This window comes from Typha angustifolia, chromosome 3 (assembly GCF_048772165.1).
Source record: "Typha angustifolia cultivar Huaian chromosome 3, ASM4877216v1, whole genome shotgun sequence".
NCBI lineage: Eukaryota > Viridiplantae > Streptophyta > Magnoliopsida > Poales > Typhaceae > Typha > Typha angustifolia.
The window spans coordinates 5,751,541-5,771,253 of record NC_133241.1 but is presented as its reverse complement, the minus strand read 5'-3'; the positions used below and the strand labels follow the sequence as shown (position 1 = coordinate 5,771,253).

Here is a 19,713-nt window from a genome sequence, read left to right as displayed (position 1 = left end):
TATTTAATTATTATTATTTAAAATTTAGATTTTTTGTAATTTTAAAATAGTTTATAAAATAGATCAGTTCTACCTCATCGATCATGACAACTATCACGAACAACCATCCGATAAGAAAGTCGTCCAAAAAGTTGGGCGAAGGCTGAAATCATAGTTGTAATTGTATCTGACGTCCTAGTTGTTAAAAATAATATAATCCCAGATGAGGAGTCATAATTCAACGAAAGAATGCACCGATGCAGTGCAGAAGGAACAGTCTAGCATAAAATTCAACGAACTAGTTCTTTCCATTGAAAGGTACGTAAGGAAGTAGAATTACTTGAAATCTGCTAAGAAAATATGTTGTACACCATTTCTTTTTTACTGATCGAATATATCACAGTATTGCAAGAGGCTCAGTCTTGGAGAAAAGAGGTAGCAAATCGTCTGCAATAGGTTGAAGCTCGATGATTTTTCTAATCAAAGCCGAGGCTCTCAAGGCGCCGTATCCGGTACTGCACCACAATTAATTATTTCGAGGCGTTCGAGTGATTCTGGCAGGTGCGGCAATGCCTCCAGATTTCTGCAGTCCTGCATCTGCAAGCTCTTGAGGGAGGAGAGACGTGAGAATCGATCATCAGCAAAAGAACTCTCTTTGGAATTCATGATGGTCAGTTCCTTCAGATAAGCGAGACCTTCCTCTGAGAGCAGCTTGTCGGGAAGCACGGAGTTATCTACGGTGAGCCTGTGGAGCGATGACAGATTCACCGGGAACGGCAGATGTGCGAGCTTGGGACAGTCCATAATGGTCACGGTCTGGATTGTGGAATGAAGCGCGTGTAAGCCTGCGAGAGATGCAAGGCACCAGCACGAGTCGATACGAACATCTCGGAGCTCTGTTAGGTGGTGCAGGACTTCTTCGGATGGGAGAGTGGTTATCGACAGAATGTCAACTAAGTGCAGATAGGTAAGAGCAGTGAGCCCTTGGAGACAAGCCGAGAAAGCCCTGTCGGTAATGTTGCAAGCCTTGATAGTAAGTACTCTAAGAGATGAGGGAGGCAGCAGTGGTGAAGCATGTAGTGTGTCATAAATGATGGCTGTTATCAGAAAAACCTTCAGCTTCATTTTCCTGGCCTCTGAAGCAGACCTCTCTTGGTCTCTCATTCGTACATCTTCTTCACAGTTAACCACAAGCCGTGGGCAATTGACGATCACAAGCCTCGTTAAGTTTGCAGGGAGTTCGGACAAACTGGTAAGCCGCAGGAGATCTCCTAGCTGGAGGGTCTCGCAACGAGGGAGCAGCTCCTTCATGGATGGGAGGCCTTCCATAAGGCAACGGAAGAGTGTCAGAGATTTTATGCATGGAAGACATGAATTCTCCATCATCCATGACGGGCATATGCGACCCTGATAGCCGACCACAGTTAGTTTTATGAGCTTCGGAGGTGGTTCGAGGCTCTCGAGAACGTGTTCGTCATCCAGTCTGTTTTCCATCCCATCACCATGCCACTCCAAGTGTAAGCACTCAAGATGCTTCTTCTCCTTCAGCTTGGCCTCCATGGCCTTTTCTCCATTTTCGACGTTCTCTAGCCTGTCAATGGAAAGAAAGCGAAGCTCTTTCATGCTACATAGCTGTCCTATGTCATAGCCGGCCTCTGTTTCCGCAAAAAATCTCCCTAATTTGCGGAGGGCAGTCAGGCGGTTCGGCATCGAGCAAGCTTCTTCGCTAATGATATCCAGCACTCTCAGATTAATCAGGTTACCCAAATTTTGGTGTACATTCGACAAGCATTGGGTGAAAGACAACACCTGCAGATGATAAAGTTTGCTAAAAGAATCGGGATCATTTACTCGAACGTTACCTAGTTCCAGAAAACGAAGATGCTTCAGACGACCCATCTCTTCAAGAAACATCACTTCCCCGCGAAAAGACATCGATATGACACGCAGATTTTTCAAATTCTTAAGAAGCTCTCCGAGACCATTTGCCTCGTTAATGTCAAGTTCCTTCATGAAGATGAGGGTGCGCAGGTTCTTTAATCTGCTGATGTTCTCTTTGTGTTCAGCTACCTCGCTCACCCAGATGGATAGATGATGGACAGTTGGTGGGATTTCTTTAGAATCCTCTACTCGAAAGCATTCGCCCTTGGAGACCCTTTCGGCAAGATCATGTAATGACTTATCCACGACATAGTAAGTTCCATCTTTATTACCAACATTAGCCAGCTGGAGGAAGTAAGACATCGATGCCAAATCGTCCAGGTACGTCTTGGCTATAGACACCATATCCTCCATCAGCTCACTTGAATCTTGAGGTTTTACAATGAAACCAGCTGCAATCCAGAGAGAAATAAGATAGGATTCTTCAAACTCGAACTCTTTCGGATATATGCTACAAAAAGAGAAGCACCGCTGGAGATACGCCGGTAACCGCCGGAAACTCCGCATCGGAGCTTGTAAAGTGTCATCCAACCAGTCGTTCTCGGAAACTTCCCTCCAGTACTCCACTCCCTTCTGAAGCAGTTGCATGCCCACTCTCTTGGCTGCTGTTGGATCTCTCTTCAGCTTCCGAGCAATTTTCATGCCAATCTCTTCAAACTCCTTCAGGTCCCATGGACTAGTAGTTGATGATGCAGGCAATGCATACCGCATGAAATGCTTCACGAACTCACCCTCTTCTATATCCTGCAATTGGTAAAGGTTGTCTCCTATTGCACCGAATGCTTGTGCTGCCTTAGTTTCTTGAGTTGTTATGAGAATCTTGCTTCCACTCTCCCCCACCTCCAAACATCTAAACAGTAGCTCCCATTCTTCAATGCAGTCCTTGTCCCACCAGACGTCGTCCAAAACCAGCAGAAATTTTTTGTTCCTCAACTTCATCCGAAGTGCTCCTTGAAGCAAATTTAAATCATTGAGAGTGCCCTCAGTTCCTGAAACAGACTCCATGATCATTTTTATAGAGAGAGGGCGCGATACATTGATCCAAGTTATCCAGCTAAAATGACGTTTAACATCCTCATGTTCACAGACATACTGTGCAAGTGTGGTCTTCCCAATCCCTGCCCGACCAAATATGGCGACTACTGGAAGACTTGTAAGTGCAGTGCATCCTCCTCTGAGACTCACTGGCTTGCTCAACTTGTCTATTATGTTTCTTCGATCTGTGTCTCGTCCTACAACTGTGTTAAGGGGTACCATGCTGATGAGGTTCTTGTCTTTTGGAATTTGTACGTCCAATAGCTCACGCATATTACTCTTCGCTTTGGTGGCCACATCTTCTAACTTCACCAAAGTAGACTTCAGTCTTTCCTTTTCTATGAGTCCAATTGACATTTCATCTCCTCCGGATACCTGAAAGGGTAGGAGGGGATAACATACACTAATTACTTGAGAAATTGGCAGATAATAAGTAATTAATAAAATAAAAAAAAGAGCAGCAGAATGAACAGTTTGTTAGATCCACCTCTCAAGTTGGCTTCCATCCTCTTTGTCACCATGCGTGCATTTTTAATGGCTTTATTCTCTTCGTAAAACCATTTTGTTTTCTCTTGTGAATGATCAAATATGTGGTGGGTTGTTTTGATAAAATTTAATGAACGGTAACGGGATGATTAATTTGCATGAAAAGCTAATATTTTCTTTTTGGTGCCAAAGTATCAATATTTCATTTTCCTTTGCAGCCTTGCAAGAGAATCTATTGGCTTTCTCTTGCTTAAAAAGTAAGGATCGAGTGTCCTGGGCCACGAAAGAAAACAAATATACCATGTGAATGAGTAAGTAAATCCACAATTATATATATATAACTTGTGAGCTTATAACCCTATGTTTTGAACCAGATCTAGAACAATCAACTCGTAGAAAAATTATAAAATTTTAACGGATAATATCTCACGAGTTATAATTCTTTTAAATCTCATCTGAGTAGATTTGGAGATTAAAACAAGAAGTTATATTCAAAAGGACAAGGGAAGATTAGTATCAGGATGAAACGGATTAACCGACGTTGCGGTAGTCATTGAAGGGTGACGAATGATCATAGGTGGCGGAGGACGTCCATATGGTAGGGTGGCTTGTGGGAGGAGCCGGTGTACATTAGTGTTTGGTAGGTTCGAAGGGTTATAGGGTTAAAGATCTACTCATAAGAAAGGAAAGACGATCTAACGACTACAAATAAATAGTAAATGTGAGATAAATAATTAGTTAAAATCAATATTCATTGCACACATGATAATAAACCTATAACTACTCCTATTTATAGGAGTGGAGTCATCGTGAGTCAGAGGAATTCACCCTATTAGGCTAACAACTGTTTTAATTTGAAATTAAAAACAATAAGCAAAATCAACTAACTAGAATAGACTCGACCACGAGATCATAATAATCCATCACGCTTCTAACACTTTGTCCTTAAGGTGACAAATTATTGATGTTTTTGTATTTGTAGGGTTGATCGCGCCAATCAGTGGACTAAGGTTTATCCTCTTTGAGCCTACTTAGGAATATAATGTGGGCTAGCTGGTGCTTGCATTTAGGGCAAAACACAAGTCATTTTTTTATGCTCCTCCAAGTCATTGGGTATAAGTAATGCAAGAGTTGCTAGCGGTTGAGCTGAGCCACCTGTGTAGGCTGAGTTGAACTGGAGTAAGAGTAGGCGCAAGTGGGCTGCGGGTGTGAGTTGCCTTCCTCCTCTCCTCTTTGCGAAATTGGTTCAACTGGTCCAACTTTGAACCCATCAGTGCATCTAGGGAGAACGCATCATCAGAAGTAGTAGGCTTTAGAGTCTTGACCTTAGCCTGTATGTTAGATCTGAGCCCATCGATGAAGGTACTCTTTAGGGCAGATTTCGACCAGTTGGTGACTCGGTTGTAGATGGGTTTGAACTCCTGTCGATGAGTCTGAACTATTTTTGATTGAGTCAGCTTAGTCAAAATGGCCTAGATATTCTCGTACTGAGTTAGACCAAATCGAGCACAAATTGCATTAGCAAAAGCCTACCAAGACTCAAATGGTTGAGTCCACTCTGTTGGACTGGTACTACCTAATAACCATACTCTTCAAGTGAAATGATATGAGCTGGACTTTTTGGTGGTCTAGAGTGCCATGATATGTAAAAGAACTCTTCCACTAAGTAGGTACAATCTAATGAATCTCCTCCTGAGAACTTTTAAAAATCATGCTTGATAATTCGAGCTTGAATTCTCCAATATGGTCCACCATAGTGAGTCGAGCAACCTCGCAATAGATGCTGGTCACATGGGTCATGAGCTCATAGGTATGACTCGCGTCGGGTTGGATGGGTTCGTCTCCATTAGCTCACGTGGGGCCATCAAGTTGTTCCACCAGTTGTCCTCGAGCTTGTACTCGAGCACCAAATTGTGCTTATGAGTTCCTAACTAGTTCACACAGTGGTTGAGTCAATTCAAAAAAATTCAACCCGCCTCGAGATACTGCACTTCATCTCCTCCACTTAATTGACCAAATCCTAACCCTAGGCCCAAATTTGTGTTTTGGCCTAGGGGCCACCATGGGTTGCATGGGCATCGGTAGTAGCCAGGTTAGGCATGGGCTGCCGACAGTCGACCTCCAACCGATCTCAACGGTGGTGGAATATCGACATGCGATGGTGGGAGGAGATTATTCTTCTTGGGCTGGGTTGGTTGTAGGGGTGTAATCAAGTTCGACTCTAATCAAGCTTGGATTGAAATTAATTTTGAGCCTATATAATCAAGCTTGAATTGAAATCATTTCAATTCGAGCTAATCTTGAGCTACTTTTGAGCTAATTTTGAGCTCGAGACGAGCCAATCAATATACAATTTCAAGCTCTAACCAATTCAAGCTAAATTTTGAGCTTAATCAAACTTGAATTAAATTAAGCTTGATTTAGGCTTAAATAAAACTTAAAATAAGGCCTAATTTAAAAATCAAAGTATGCAATAATTTCATTTAAGTAAATCTTAGAATATAATAGAATTATGGTATAGTATAGAAAATACTACTCATATTATATGTACATATATTATATTATCTTAAGCCTTATCGAGCTTATTTGATTGAGCCAGCTCATGAATAAGCTTGGCTTGAACTTTCGAGCCTATTTTGAGGATCAAGCACGATTCAACTCATTTTCGAGCCGAGCTTAATTGAGTCGAGCTCAAGCTGGCTTGATTATTTTGGTAGCCTTATTTGGCTGCATGGATCACAATGATGCACCTCCAGCGGTCCCCATGGCTAGTACTCATGGCCCCAATGTAGTGAAGCTATGGCAATCTAACAGATGGTGGGCGTTGCTCCGACGAGATAAGCCTAAGTGAAGGTTGTAAAGAAGAAGGGAGACACACTCGACCATCTAACACTTGTTAAAGGCTGTGAAGTCAATTGACCATGGACTTGTAGTCGACTAGTGGAAGTCGATGGTTGTTGGAACGCCGACCTCGAGACTGCCATGCATGGGTTTGCTACAACAAAGAGGGCTATTGTGGATAGTCTATTGGCCATCTCTTGCATCTAACCCTAGGCTGGCTCAGGTGTGGAGGTCCTAGGAAGGGACTGGCAGTGATGGTTTGAGCTGGGGGGCGTGTACCATTGGTAGTGGAAAACTAGAGTTTTAGGCCTTAGTTTCTATTGCAAGTGGGCAAAATGACTAAGGAATTACTACCGCGGGCTGCTCCAACGATGTTGCTATGGTGAGATGGGTCTATAGGGGTGAAGGGAGCTCCACCGTAATCGGAGGACAGGTGGTTGTTATAGTTTGAGCCTGCTCTTCCCCTTCCCTCATGATTTGAGCTTTTCTTGTTGTGGGGGCCTGGTTCCACCCTGGCCAACAGCGTAGGGTGGTGACGGCTAGCTACTAGAGCCTTTGCCAAGGCTTGGATTGAGTTCTTGAGGAAAGTTTGCATCTCCTTCAAATTCTCTTTCAAATCGGTTAAAAATTATATAAATATCGCCTTCGTCCATGTCTGTGGCTGTAGTGGTGGTGGCGCCTCAAAAACTTCCATAGGGATAGGGATGAGTTCCTAGTCCTTCATGGGTGCTCCTTTTTCATTCGTCTTCCTCGATCTTGTGTTAATCGTCAACCGAGGAATAGTTGCTCTAATACCACTGTTACAAACTAGATATAGAATAATTCACTCATAGAAAATTATGAAATTTTAATACATGATATAGCCTCATGCGTTAGGATTCTTTGGCTCTGTTTGAGTGGATTTGAAGACTGAAGCAAGAAATTATAGCCAAAATGGTGAGATAAGGTCAGAATTGAGCTAACCAGATTAACCGATATTGCAGCAGTCATCAGAGGGTGGCAGATGACTAAGGATGGAGGACGACCGTATGGTAGAGTGACTCATGAGTGGAGTTTTGGATTAGGATTTAATAGCTTGAAATGATTCTAAGGTTTAGGTCTACTCCTAGGAAAGTAAATATAATATAATAATTATGAATAAATGATAAATGCGAGATAAATAATTAGCTGAACTCAGTATTCATTCCGCATATGATAGTTAACTCATGACCACTCTTATTTGTAAGAGTAGAGTCATAGTTAGTTGAATCTAATTTGCCCCATTAAGCTTACAACCGTTTTAATTTAAAATTAAAAATCAATTAACTCGACTCGACCCGACTAGACATAACTGACTCGATTCTCATGGCCAAATCATAATCCTTTACAAATAACAAATTGATGGTTGTGGGCATGTAAATAAGACTTGAAAAAAAGAAAAATATAAAATAATATAGTTTTAATAATTACGGGCTTATAAGCTCGGGATCCTATGAACTTAAAAATTTGTAAGCTTGCAACCATGTGGAATTCTTTTTTTAAAAAAAAAAGAAGAAAAAGAAAAGAAAAGAAAAGATGAAAATCCATTGTTAGACTGTGCAATACAATCATTCCTAAATAAAATCCATTGAATTCTATTGAAAGGAGTAAAAGAAATCAAAGGAAATGTAACAGATGACTAGATGAGAGAGAGAGAGAGAGAGTCGGCACTTCTTGTAACTATGTTAAAATATATATCAAACGTACCTCGTTCTCGTTTCTCTGATTCTCCATCACCCTTGTCCTAATGCGTTCGTACTCGACTATGTCGAGCACGTCCTCTGCCTCGTAGATCACTTCTTTGAGTTGTTGAAGCCACATCACAAACTTATCCTTGCGTTGGCTGTTCTCGGCTCCCTCCAACACTAATTCGATCTGGGGAAGGATGATGGCTTCCAGATCTTTTAGCTTGTCCTCGGAATTGGTTCCGAAGTAGGACAACCCCTTGTTGACCAGCTTGTTTAAAACTGGCGACAATACCCACCCTAACCCTGCAAGTATTGCTGCTTCTGCCATGGAATCCCTGTCGAGAGTGATCGAGAGTTAAACCTGTGAGTTTAGAGAAGAGAAGCAACAACGCTTACTATATATATATATTCGCGGTCAACTGTTGCAAAGTCAACTAGTGCATCTAAGTTGTTTTAGATGCCTCTTGGGTTTGGAACTCAGATCCTCAACGTGAAAAGCACTCTCAAGAAGGCAATCATGTCTTGAAAGACCCGACGAGGAGTAATAATTAAAAAAACTCTCTATTCCAGAAATAACTTATATTATAATCTCAATGAACATTTCCAGCATACATTATCACATATGACAATCCATGAGAAGCCATTAAGAACACCTGTTTATATCATATAAAGTTCTACAAAAGTACACATGTTGTCGCATACTCGTCTCTGCTGAAGGGTACTTCTCAACATTTCCTCCCTAACAGCTCTGTATCTGAGAGGTTACGAAGAAAGTAGTGAGTAACATGCAGGAGAGGGTGAGAGAAAGAAAAAGAGAACAGTACGTGGAGGAATAGAGCAAGTTGGGTGATGTTGGGCAGGTGGAATAGTGGAGAAATAGAGGCATAGAGCACATGAACGAGAGGGTGAGAGAAGGAAAAAGGACATACAGGAGAAATATGTATAATTATTTTCAACTGTTCCCTTAATGGGCTGTTACACAAGTGGATAGTTTGCGATGACACCAAGATCTCGATCTTCTGTGACTGTGACCTCTGCCAATCTAACCTCGTCAGTATCTCAGATCTCAATCTACCCGAGGATATCAAGCCATCAAGGTGGTGAGAGAGCTCCTTCATGTGCCAAACTGCTAACTTGAATAAGGTCCTGATCGAACAAATCTTCTTCAACGAGATTGCTAGCGCTATCAGCAAATACTTTTGTCAACCAGTGGGATGCTTGGTGATCTAGATTGCCTGGCCTGGTCACCGTCAACTTCTAGTGATGGCGGCTGACCGCCTCGCCCTCAAGCCGGGACTTCGGTGGACTTTGGAAGACTAAAATTTTGGAAGAGATTGGATTTCTGTTTTAACTGGGTATGAATATGTATGAAATGTCAAAACCAAAGACCAAAACTGAATCGGATCAATTTTAGAAAAAAGTGAATCCTAAGGATTAGAAAATTGGATTAAATGTACCGTAAAAATCGAAAGCCAGTGGAAGAGAGAAAGTCAAATATGAATAGAGAAAGTAAAATAATTTTTTTAACATTAAAATTCTCTCTTATCAAAGAGAAAAAAAAAACTATGGATCAAACTGAATAAATATATTCCGCTAAGGCATAGAAACAAAACATGCTTACAACCCCTCTCGACACAGCGATGTTTGAGTGTTTAAATTATCTCATAGATGAATTTTAGGATGAACTACTCTTGTGAAATAAAAAGTCTTCTTTTGGTTCACACCGAGCTACAGACTGATTTTTCAAATAAGTGTAGTAGTAATTTGATAAACTATTTAGTCGACATGACAGTTGAACTGAATAAAAGAAGCCCCCTTTAATAATAAATTTCATCGGTAGAACATTCTGGTAAAATAATATTTTATGCGTAGATCCATTTTGGTTAAAAACTCAAACCCACACTAACTTTCTTACTACCAAGTATATGTTGAAATGCACTTGTGGAGGCATCTCTGTGTTCCTTTCATTCCTTACCATAATTCACATAGTTATTAGAATTGGATCGGACCGGGTAGTTAGACTGATAAACTAGTGAATCAACCACTAAATCGGTTCAGTTTTGTTAATAGACTGAATAAGTAATCGATCCGGTAAAAACTAACTGACCCAGTGGTTAAATCAGTGAATTGTGAAACCTGGCTAGTTTTTTGTGAACCGATCGGGTTAACTATTTTTATAGATTACCTACCAATTGTTCAATCTTCATTATATCGATGTCTTTATTTTTCTCAATGATAGTAACTTTAGCCTGAAACCTTTCAAGTAGAGACCTAAGGATCTTCTGAATAATTCTATATTTATAATTTTTTTTTCTCTTAGATTGAAACTAGAATTGACTATGTCACTAAGTTTAGTATATAATTTATCAAGAGTTTCATTGGTCTCCATGCGGAGAGTTCCAAAACTAATTGTCAATATCTGAAGCTTTGAAAGCTTATCAGCCATGATTTCATCATGTGTAGTTTTTAAGATCATCCAAGCATCTTTAGCAATCTCACATGTAAATTTTTTTTGAAATTCATCTGAAGAAACACAACTGAAAATATCATTAATTACTTTGCCAAAATCCGACCTATCCTAAGACTCAGGAGGTTCTTCAACTAACTTATCGTTCACTAAGTGCATAAGTGCACTTTAACCATTCATAACGGCAAGCCAAACATGCTCATCTATAGACTTCATAAAAGCTCTCGTCCTAGCTTTCTAATATTCATAGTTTTATCTATCAAGAATATGAGGTCTAATTGAAGATTTTATATCTCTATGGAAATCTATACCTAGCGAATTTTCTATATCTTAAAAATATTCAATCTGAATATTATAAAAACTTATAGATATGCTTATGTACATATATAAAAACACTTAAATTATTTTGTACACATTTGTCAATACTAAAAACCTAACATAATTGTTACTAGAGACATAAAAAATAATCTCCACTTTGTCGGTGCAAGATTGGTCTTAGCTTTGTCCCTATTGGAAGCTGAGGCTTTAGTCTTGAGAGAGGAGCTTTCTCTAGCAGCTAAACATGACTTCTCCAACGCCAATTTAGAGGGTGACTCTCAAATAGTCATCTCGACAATCTTACGAGTTTTCTTGGGCCATTTACAACCTCATCTATCACAAGAGTTGGAGAACTTTCTTGGGCCATTTACAACCTCATCTATCATAAGAGTTGGAGAACTTTCTCGGGCCATTCACAACCTCATCTATCAGTGTTCCATCTCTAAGGGTTTCAGTCATGTACCTATAGAGAATACATAGGGTAACAAATTAGGCTGCTCATTTTGGTAGATTGAAGCATTTTACGTACTTTGAGAGGTTGATCTCACCCTCTTGAGTTTGACTATATCATTCTTGTGGATGCGTTGGGAGTTTTGTCTCTCAGTAAGACTACTTAATCTGCAGCGGGTGTCTCAATACTTTTAAATACAAACAAAATTTCCTTAATGACATTGACCGAAGTCAACTAACAAAATCCATTTATGAGGTTAGCAGATGAGTCATGATGCCAATAATATTTATCGAAGTTGTTTTGCACTGTTTTATACTTTATTTTTTTTATTATGTATAGTTTCTAGAGGAGTTTAACTTCGTTATTCAATTATCATGTTTTTTAGATCAATTCAAACTATTTTTGGTGTAGTTTATTTTGGATAATAGCGGGCCCCGGACCCCACTTGGTATAAAAATAACATCTGGCTCTTCTCTAACCATTGGAAGAGCTATAAAGAATCTAAAAAATATTACACAAATTAATAAAAACATACTAAAATTACTACTGCCAAATAGAACTAATAATTTATTCCATAAAAAAAAAAATACTACTTTCTCTACCATACACCACTTCTCCTTTAAACGCAGAACTATCCTAAAGCGAGTACAAAATGCTAAAATGACCAAGAATCTAATTTAAATAGAAGACATTCTGACATAGAAAACTTACAGAAGGAAGTTTTTGAGTTTAGGAATCCTAGAAGAATTAGGATAGTTGACAGAATACGACTAAATGATAATTAGGAAACCACAACGTCAGATGCAGAGGAGGACTGCTTCAGTCTTTCAGATGACCAGCTCTGGTAATTAATAAGCGAACATGACCTTGAAGAGCATCAGCAAGCACCAGTTTATCAGGGATGGCCGCCTCAACTGAGCTTCCCCACACCAATTGCATGCTGTGAAAATGCTCATTATAAAAGCATAATAGAGTGAGGAATCGTACCAGTTGGTTCTGAAGAGTTTCACTTCTTTCTCCTCTTTCTCCCCCTTTTTCCTTCCTCCTCTTCCTCCTCCTCCTCATGCCCTTTTCTCTTCTTCCTCTCCCCGTCATCAGATGGTTCTGTAAGATGAACAGAAGAGAGAATCATAAGTGAATTGTAGTCAATAATATCGTTACCAGAAAAATGTGTCGGGTCGAACGATTAACTTACCAGGAAGCTGGATAAATTTTCTTATAGGAATATGCTTGATCTTGGGCCAGTCAAAGCCGACACCTTCACCGCACCGTTGCTGTAGTTCTGCACTGCAGTTAACTAATTCAAGGCGTTCGAGTGATTCTGGCAGGTGCGGCAGTGACTCCAGATCTGTGCAGTCCTGTATTTGCAAGCTCCTGAGGGAGGAGAGGTGTGAGAATCCATCATCGGCAAAAGACTTCTCTTTAGAGTTCTTGATGGTCAGTTCCTTCAGAGAAGCGAGACCTTCCCTTGAGAGCAGCTTGGCGAGCTGCACGGAGTCATCTACGGTGAGCTTGTGGAGCGATGACAGCAGGGAGACGAGCTTTGGACAGTGCTTGACCTCCAGGTTCACGAGTGATGTCAAATGGCGTGCCGGCAGGGATGTTGAATCAGGAGAGTCCTCGACAGAGAGAGAGATGAGCTGGAGTTCATGGACACTGCCCTCATCCATCCGGGAAGAACTATTTACCAGGCGGTCCAAAAGGAGGCTATGACATCGGCGTATCTTGAGTTGCTTCAGGGAACTAAGAACTCCAAAACCGCCGAAAGATTCAAGATGAGAGCAGGATTCAATATGAAGATGTCGGAGACCTGTTAGGTAGCTCAGCACATCCTCGGGCGGGAGAGTGGTCATTGACCGGACGTCAACTAAATGCAGATAGGTAAGAGCTCTGAGCTCTTGGAGACAAGAAGAGAGCGCCTCGTTGGTAATGTTGCAAGCCTTGATGGTAAGTTCTCTAAGCGCTGTCGGCAGCGGCAGTGGGGAAACATGCTGTAGATCTTCTTTAACCACCAAGACTGGGCAGTTGCCAATTACAAGTCTGGTTAGGTTTGTGGGGAGCTTGGGCAATCTCCTAAGGTTCGGTAGATGTTCTAGCCGGAGTGTCTGGCAACGAGGGATCAGCTCCTTCAAGGATGGGAGTTCCTCCATGCCACAGTCGGAGAGCGTAAGACATTTGATGCATCGGAAGTGTGAGCCCCCATTCATCCAAGTCGGGCATGTGGAACCCTGATAGCTGACCACAGTCAATTCTGCAATGTCTGCAGGTGGTTCAAAGCCCTCAAGAGCATCTTCTTTCTCATTAGATGGGCACTCTAAGCCTAAGTAATCAAGATGCTTCATCTCCTTCAACTTGGCCTCCATGGCCATCTCTTGAGCTTTGATGTTCTCTAGCCACTTAATGGAAAGAACGCGAAGCTCCTTCATCCTACGTAGCTGTCCTATCTTATGGCCGACCTGCTTTTTCACTGATGTCCCTGCTTTGACAGTGATATCCAGCACCCGCAGATTAATCAGGTTACCCAAATCGTTGCATATGCTCGACAAGTGTTGGCCTTGTTGGGTGAAAGTGAAAGACAACACCTGGAGATGATAAAGAGTGGAAAAAGAGTTGGTCTTTTGTACTGGAGTTTCACCTAAGTTCAGAAACCGAAGATGCTTCAGACCACCTAACACTCCAAGAAACTTTGCTTCCTCCCGGAAAGACAGGGACAGGACACGCAGTTTTCTCAACTCCTTGAGAAGCTCTTCAAGAAGACCATTTGCACTTTTGCCCTCAAGATCCTCCATGAAGATGAGGGTGCGCAGGTTCTTTAATCTACAGATGCTCTCTTTGTGCTCAGCTACCTCGTTTACCCGGATGGATAGATGATGGACCGTCGGTGGGATTTCTTTACAATCTTTCTCTACTCGGAAGCATTCGCCCTTGGAAACCCTTTCGGCGAAATCATGTAATGACTCATGCATGACATAATACATCCCATCTTTATCAACCTTAGACACCCGGAAGTAAGACATCGATACCAGATCGTCCAGGTACGCCTTGCCTATATCCACCATGTCCACCGTTTGCTCACTTGAATTTAGAGGTTTTATAATGAAACCCTCTGCAATCCAAAGAGAAATAAGATAGGATTGTTTAAACTCAAAACCTTTGGGATATATGCTACAAAAAGAGAAGCAGCGCTGCACATGCGCTGGTAACCGCTGGAAACTCTGCATCGGAGCTATTAATGTCTCATCCAACCAGTCATTCTCGGAAACTTCCCTCCAGTACTCCACTCCCTTTTGATGCAATTGCATACCCACTCTCTTGGCTGCTGCTGGATCTCTCTTCAGCTTCTGAGCAATTTTCTTGCCAGTCTCTTCAAACTCCTTCCGGTCCCATGGACTACTATCTGATGATAACGCAGGCAATGCATACCGCATGAAATGCTTTATGAACTCATCTTCTTCTATCTCCTGCAATTTGTAAAAGTTGTCTCCTATCGCACCAAAGGCTTGCGCTGCTTTAATTTCTTGAGTTGTTATGAGAATCTTGCTTCCGCTCTTCCCCACCTCCAAACATCTGAACAATAGCTCCCATTCATCAATGCGATCCTTGTCCCACCAGACGCCGTCCAAAACCAGCAGAAAGTTTCCGGCCGCCAACTTCTTCTGAAGCTTTGCTTGAAGCGAATTTAAATCACTGGGAGTGGCCATTGTAGTACAAGTAGTAGCATGTATATGGCCATAGTGATCGAAACATTCAGTTGATGAAACGAACTCCATGATCTTTTTCATAGCAGGGAAGGCGCGGAAAGGGTGCGATACATTGACCCACATTATCCGGCTGAAATGATCTCCAGCTTTCTCATGTTCACATACATACTGCGCAAGTGTGGTCTTCCCAATCCCAGCTCGACCAAATATGGCGACTACTGGAAGACTTGTAAGTGCAGTGCATCCTCCGTCGCTCACTGGCTTCCTCAACTTCTCTATTATGTTTCTTCGATCTGTGTCCCGACCTAGAACTGTGTTAAGGGGTACCATGCTGATGATGTTCTTATCTTTTGTAATGTGTACATCCAATAGCTCACGGATAGTACCCTTCGCTTTGGTGGAAGCATCTTCTAATTTCGCCAGAACAGACTTTAGTTTTATCTTTTTTATCAAACTGAGTGATCCATTCTTTGGCGGTTCATCTTTTTCTGATACCTGAGGAAGGGTAGGAGGAAGCAAACCTAGTAATCAATAAAAATTAGATAAAAAAAAACCCTTAATTGAGCTGAAAATAATAGAGCATAAAAATAGGAACTGACAGATATTAAATAAAACAAGAAACTTTGAGCAGAGCCAGCGGCTTGTGAGATCCTCTCTCAAGTTGGCCTAGAGCCTCTATAGATAGTATCAGTGGCATAGCATGGTGAGTGTGCAATTTTAGTGGCTTTATCCTCTTTTGCTTCAATCTTTGCGTGAATAAGTGATTATCAATCAAACGGGGCTTTAATCCTCGTAAATGATGATTAATGCAATCTTTTAACTCGATTTCAATAGGGCCATGTTCAAATGCCTTACATGAGATCTAATTTGACTTGATATAAAGGGATTCAATCTAACTATAAGAAAAGTGGCTTATAATTATATTGAGATCATCTTTTACAGTCCATTAGAGATCATTTCTCTACTTTAGATAGAATGTGCTGAATCATTTTCATCTCAACATATTTATATCAAATATAAAAAAACTATATCTCGAGAGTCACTAAGACAGAATAATCAACCTCGAGGGTCAGTGATGTTAGAAAACCTATCACAAGAATCAGTGTGTCGTAGAGTCCAACGAGTAAGGTTGATATAGATTGAGTCGTGATAATCGATGATCGATGTGTAAGTTTCTTGTTAACTGCTACAAGTTTTATTGATTAGTTTCGATCTTTGGATCTGAAATTTTTTAGCCGGTTTGGAGTTTTTCCATATAAAAATTTTGTGTTTATGATTGTTTTTTCACGTTTTATTTTTCGTATATTATTATCGATAGCGTGTGATAGATCTTATCTCCTCGGTGTTCACATAAATTTAGTTTTTCAATTTTCATATTTTTCGTACCTACATCAAAGACAGTGGATTTGATTGCCGCTACTCCATTTTTCCTACTATAAACTTGGTAATTATATAAAATAAACTAACAACCAACTTATTGCTCCATATCATTGAGTAAATCCGAATTAAAGAACCCTTATTTTATATCGTATATTCAAAAAAGAGGAGATAGAATTATTTTATGTACTCTTTATAAAAGTACCGAACAAAGTTTACTATTTTATGTAGCAATTCAAAATTTCTTTCACTTCGTACTCTTTTGCCCTTTTAATTAATATATCATCTCATCAAGTGTTTAATATTATTAATTATACCCCCATGCTCTTGAAAAGAAATCTAAAACTCATGCTAATATGTTTTCATGCTCGATCGTTTGCAAATGCTTTACTCTTCTCAACCTCTGGTCTGGTGTAGAGAAGGTAGCATGTCATAATCCAAGCAGATAGAATGATCTCAGAATTCAATTAGTCAACTTTGACCTCTATTGCTAATGGCCGGAGCATAGCCAACTTTTAAAGAAATTGATTTAGTTTCAGGTAATATGGAATACTTTGCTATGGAAATATCAATTCCCACAAATTATGGATACAAATATATATGATTTTATCGCTATCCAGTGCGTTATATTTTCTTTCGTGCTATCTCGCTTCTTTCTCTATTTTTTTTCTAAAATTTCTATCAAAATAGGAGAAAATATTTTTAGTAAATTATAATTTACTCATATGTGGTTTTGCTCGACTTAAATATAAATTCTTATACTTTAACTTCAAGTACTTAACTATGTTGTTGTGATTTAGGTAAAATTGCTACTATAAGTTTTTTGTTTTTAACAAACTATCCGTACTATCATTATATCATATTATATTTCTATAAGAGTGACTAAGTTTTTTACATCACCGTTAACAATTAATTAACAGTTGCTTAAGTTTAAAGTATACAAAAGTAGGTTGATATCGGAGCTAAACTATACAAGGGTAACAACAATTTACTCAAATATTTCTTTCATCTTACTTCTGCTCCTCTTCTCTCTTGTCTTCTGCTTCCCTAAAGTTGGGGTATTAATTCATAGATGCTGAATTCTACTGGACTGAATAAGGAAGCAAATGAAATCTGATGCTGGAATGAAATTACTTACTCTTATTTTCAGATAAACTAAGCTAGAAAATAGACTATTACAACAGATAATCTATATATATATGTATATAAATAAAGAGAGAGAGAGAGAGAGAGTGAATTAACTTTACAGTAATTATGTTAAGAATACCAAACGTACGTACGTACGTACCTTCTTCTCCACCAGTTTCTGAATGCGTTTGTAGTCGACTTCGTCGAGTACGTCCTCTGCCTCGTAGATCGCTCTTTTGAGTTCTGAAAGCCACATCACAACCTTATCCTTTTGCTGGCTCTTCTCGGCTTTCTCTAACATCAACTCGAACAGGGGAAGGATGGTGGTTTCCAGATCTTTCAGCTTGTCCGCCATATTGGTTCCAAAGTAGGAGAAGCCTTCGTTGATCACCTTAGCAAAAATGGGCGACAACACCCACCCTAAGCCTGCCAGTATTGCTACTTCGGCCATGGAGGAGGAGGACAAAGGATGAGGGAAGCAATTAACTGTGAGTTTGAGAAGAGAAGCAGCAAGGAATACTGTATATATAGTCCACTATCCTTTGGGCTTCCATTCTAAGTTTTTCAAGTCTTCTGGATCGGTCTTTTTAAATTTGGAGAAATTTTTTTTTATATATACATCTTTCATGACTCCTCTAACTCTCTAAGGTCAAGTTCAATGTAGCAAATGATATTTTATGAGTGATTATCTCCTAAGATTCTGGGTTATCAGGATTCCAATCACGTTGTTCTTAATTTGTCCATTATTAGTTGTACAAGATAGACTAGGATTAATTATTATCAATCCTAAACTTTAGGATCTGAGCTTTGTAAAGAAAGGCATTGAAGACTTTGCTCTCAAACCCATTGTTTTTCTACTAATTCCATTGATATTCTACTACTTGCATTATCTAAGGTAAAGGGTGTTTGATTCATACAAAATAGAGAAAAAAAATCATCCACTTCTAAAAACTTCTCAATCTTAATCCCTCGTTACTCTTCTTTATTAAAAAAAATAAGAATCTCTTTATTAAACTTCTCTTTCTAACAATCGAACACACCCTAAATGTGAGAATTACGATCTCTTCACCGAATTACAGTAATTAATTTATAGTAAGTATCTCGTTAAATAGGTAGGTGTCATTAGAACATAGAATCCAAAAATAACAAACTACTTATACAGGACAAGATTTTAGAATTTTTTTTTTAATCTTATTTGTATATATACTCTAGTAAAATTGATATTTATTTGTATACTTTTTAGACTAATAAAAGTTAAAACCCTTAATTTTCGCACAGAGACCCATGAGAGTTAACCAAGAATTAAGTTTGATCCATGTAATAGTGGAAGGCAAAAATATCAATTTCATACATCTTTGTTATTTCATCTACTAAATACTTCAAAACCAATAGGTTTGAAGGCCATTCACACAAATACCAAATATTTGTATGAGTATACAAGTAAATAAAGATCTTCCAGGATACACACAAAAAAGAAAAAGAAAAAAAAGGAGAATAAAACAACCTTAAATCCCTTTAATTTTTGGGACAATTCTTAGTGTATTAATTAAAAAACATCAAATAATTATCTTACCCTTAACTTTAATCTTTTTTCTTTCTTTCAAAACAAGGGTAAATGGTTTATAAATTGCCTAAAATTACGTTAATGGGGGTTTATGAGCCTGAAAAATAAATGAATGTGTCAATGTGAAAATAGTTCATATCGTTAGGTGTAATTATTTCTAATTTATTGACATGATTCCACCCTCAACTACTCCTAGAAGATTAGTCATATAAAATCTTTATCATATCGAGCTGGCTCTTGGATTATTCGTACCTAATAATGAAAAAAGACATACATTGCCAAGTTCAAAGAGATGGATCCAGGAGGCTTGAAAACAAGTGCTGAGATGGAAGTAGACTTCCTGCACCCTAGTCGTTGAAAACGGGATGGATAATATTTCATCCAGATTCGATTTGAAATATTAAAGGGGGATAATATAGAGATGCAAAGTCATCGTTGACGAATATATGCTGATGATGTAAAGATTGCTGGCAATTTTCACAAACTAGATAAATAAATAAACTTCATAATATCTTATTTTTTGTGTTTTTAAATTTTAACTATATCTAATATCTTATTCATGTATTTATCGCACTAAGCAAGTATAATATAAAGATAAAAGGAGCTAGCCCTTCGTAATATATAAAAGTTAGTCAACTCTTCTGAAAAATAAAATCTCCTACTAAAATCAAAGCCTTAACTTTTTTTATTTTGCACTTTATCATTTTCAACTCTTTTCT

At 39.2% G+C, this 19,713-nt stretch overlaps 2 protein-coding genes across 3 annotated transcripts; both read right to left on the bottom strand.

Moving 5' to 3' along the window:
• Positions 1 to 474: 474 nt before the first annotated feature.
• On the bottom strand, positions 475 to 8,316 carry LOC140758247 (putative disease resistance protein RGA3). The gene is made up of 3 exons (XM_073094343.1): positions 8,008 to 8,316; positions 4,659 to 4,874; positions 475 to 3,330 (listed from the first exon to the last, which is right to left on the bottom strand). Exons 1-3 carry the CDS (start codon positions 8,314 to 8,316, stop codon positions 475 to 477), a joined length of 3,381 nt encoding a protein of 1,126 aa, XP_072950444.1.
• A 3,689-nt stretch (positions 8,317 to 12,005) lies between these two features.
• Positions 12,006 to 18,141, bottom strand: LOC140758512 (putative disease resistance RPP13-like protein 1). 2 transcript variants are annotated; one of them, XM_073094708.1, is made up of 3 exons: positions 17,591 to 18,141; positions 12,420 to 15,420; positions 12,006 to 12,328 (listed from the first exon to the last, which is right to left on the bottom strand). In XM_073094708.1, the coding sequence occupies exons 1-3, from the start codon at positions 17,879 to 17,881 to the stop codon at positions 12,231 to 12,233; spliced, it is 3,390 nt and encodes a 1,129-aa protein (XP_072950809.1). In that variant the 5' UTR covers positions 17,882 to 18,141; the 3' UTR covers positions 12,006 to 12,230. The 2 variants fall into 2 exon arrangements, with proteins under 2 accessions (XP_072950809.1, XP_072950810.1); XM_073094709.1 differs by having other exon boundaries at positions 12,420 to 15,446; positions 17,591 to 18,140.
• Between the last annotated feature and the right edge of the window lie 1,572 nt (positions 18,142 to 19,713).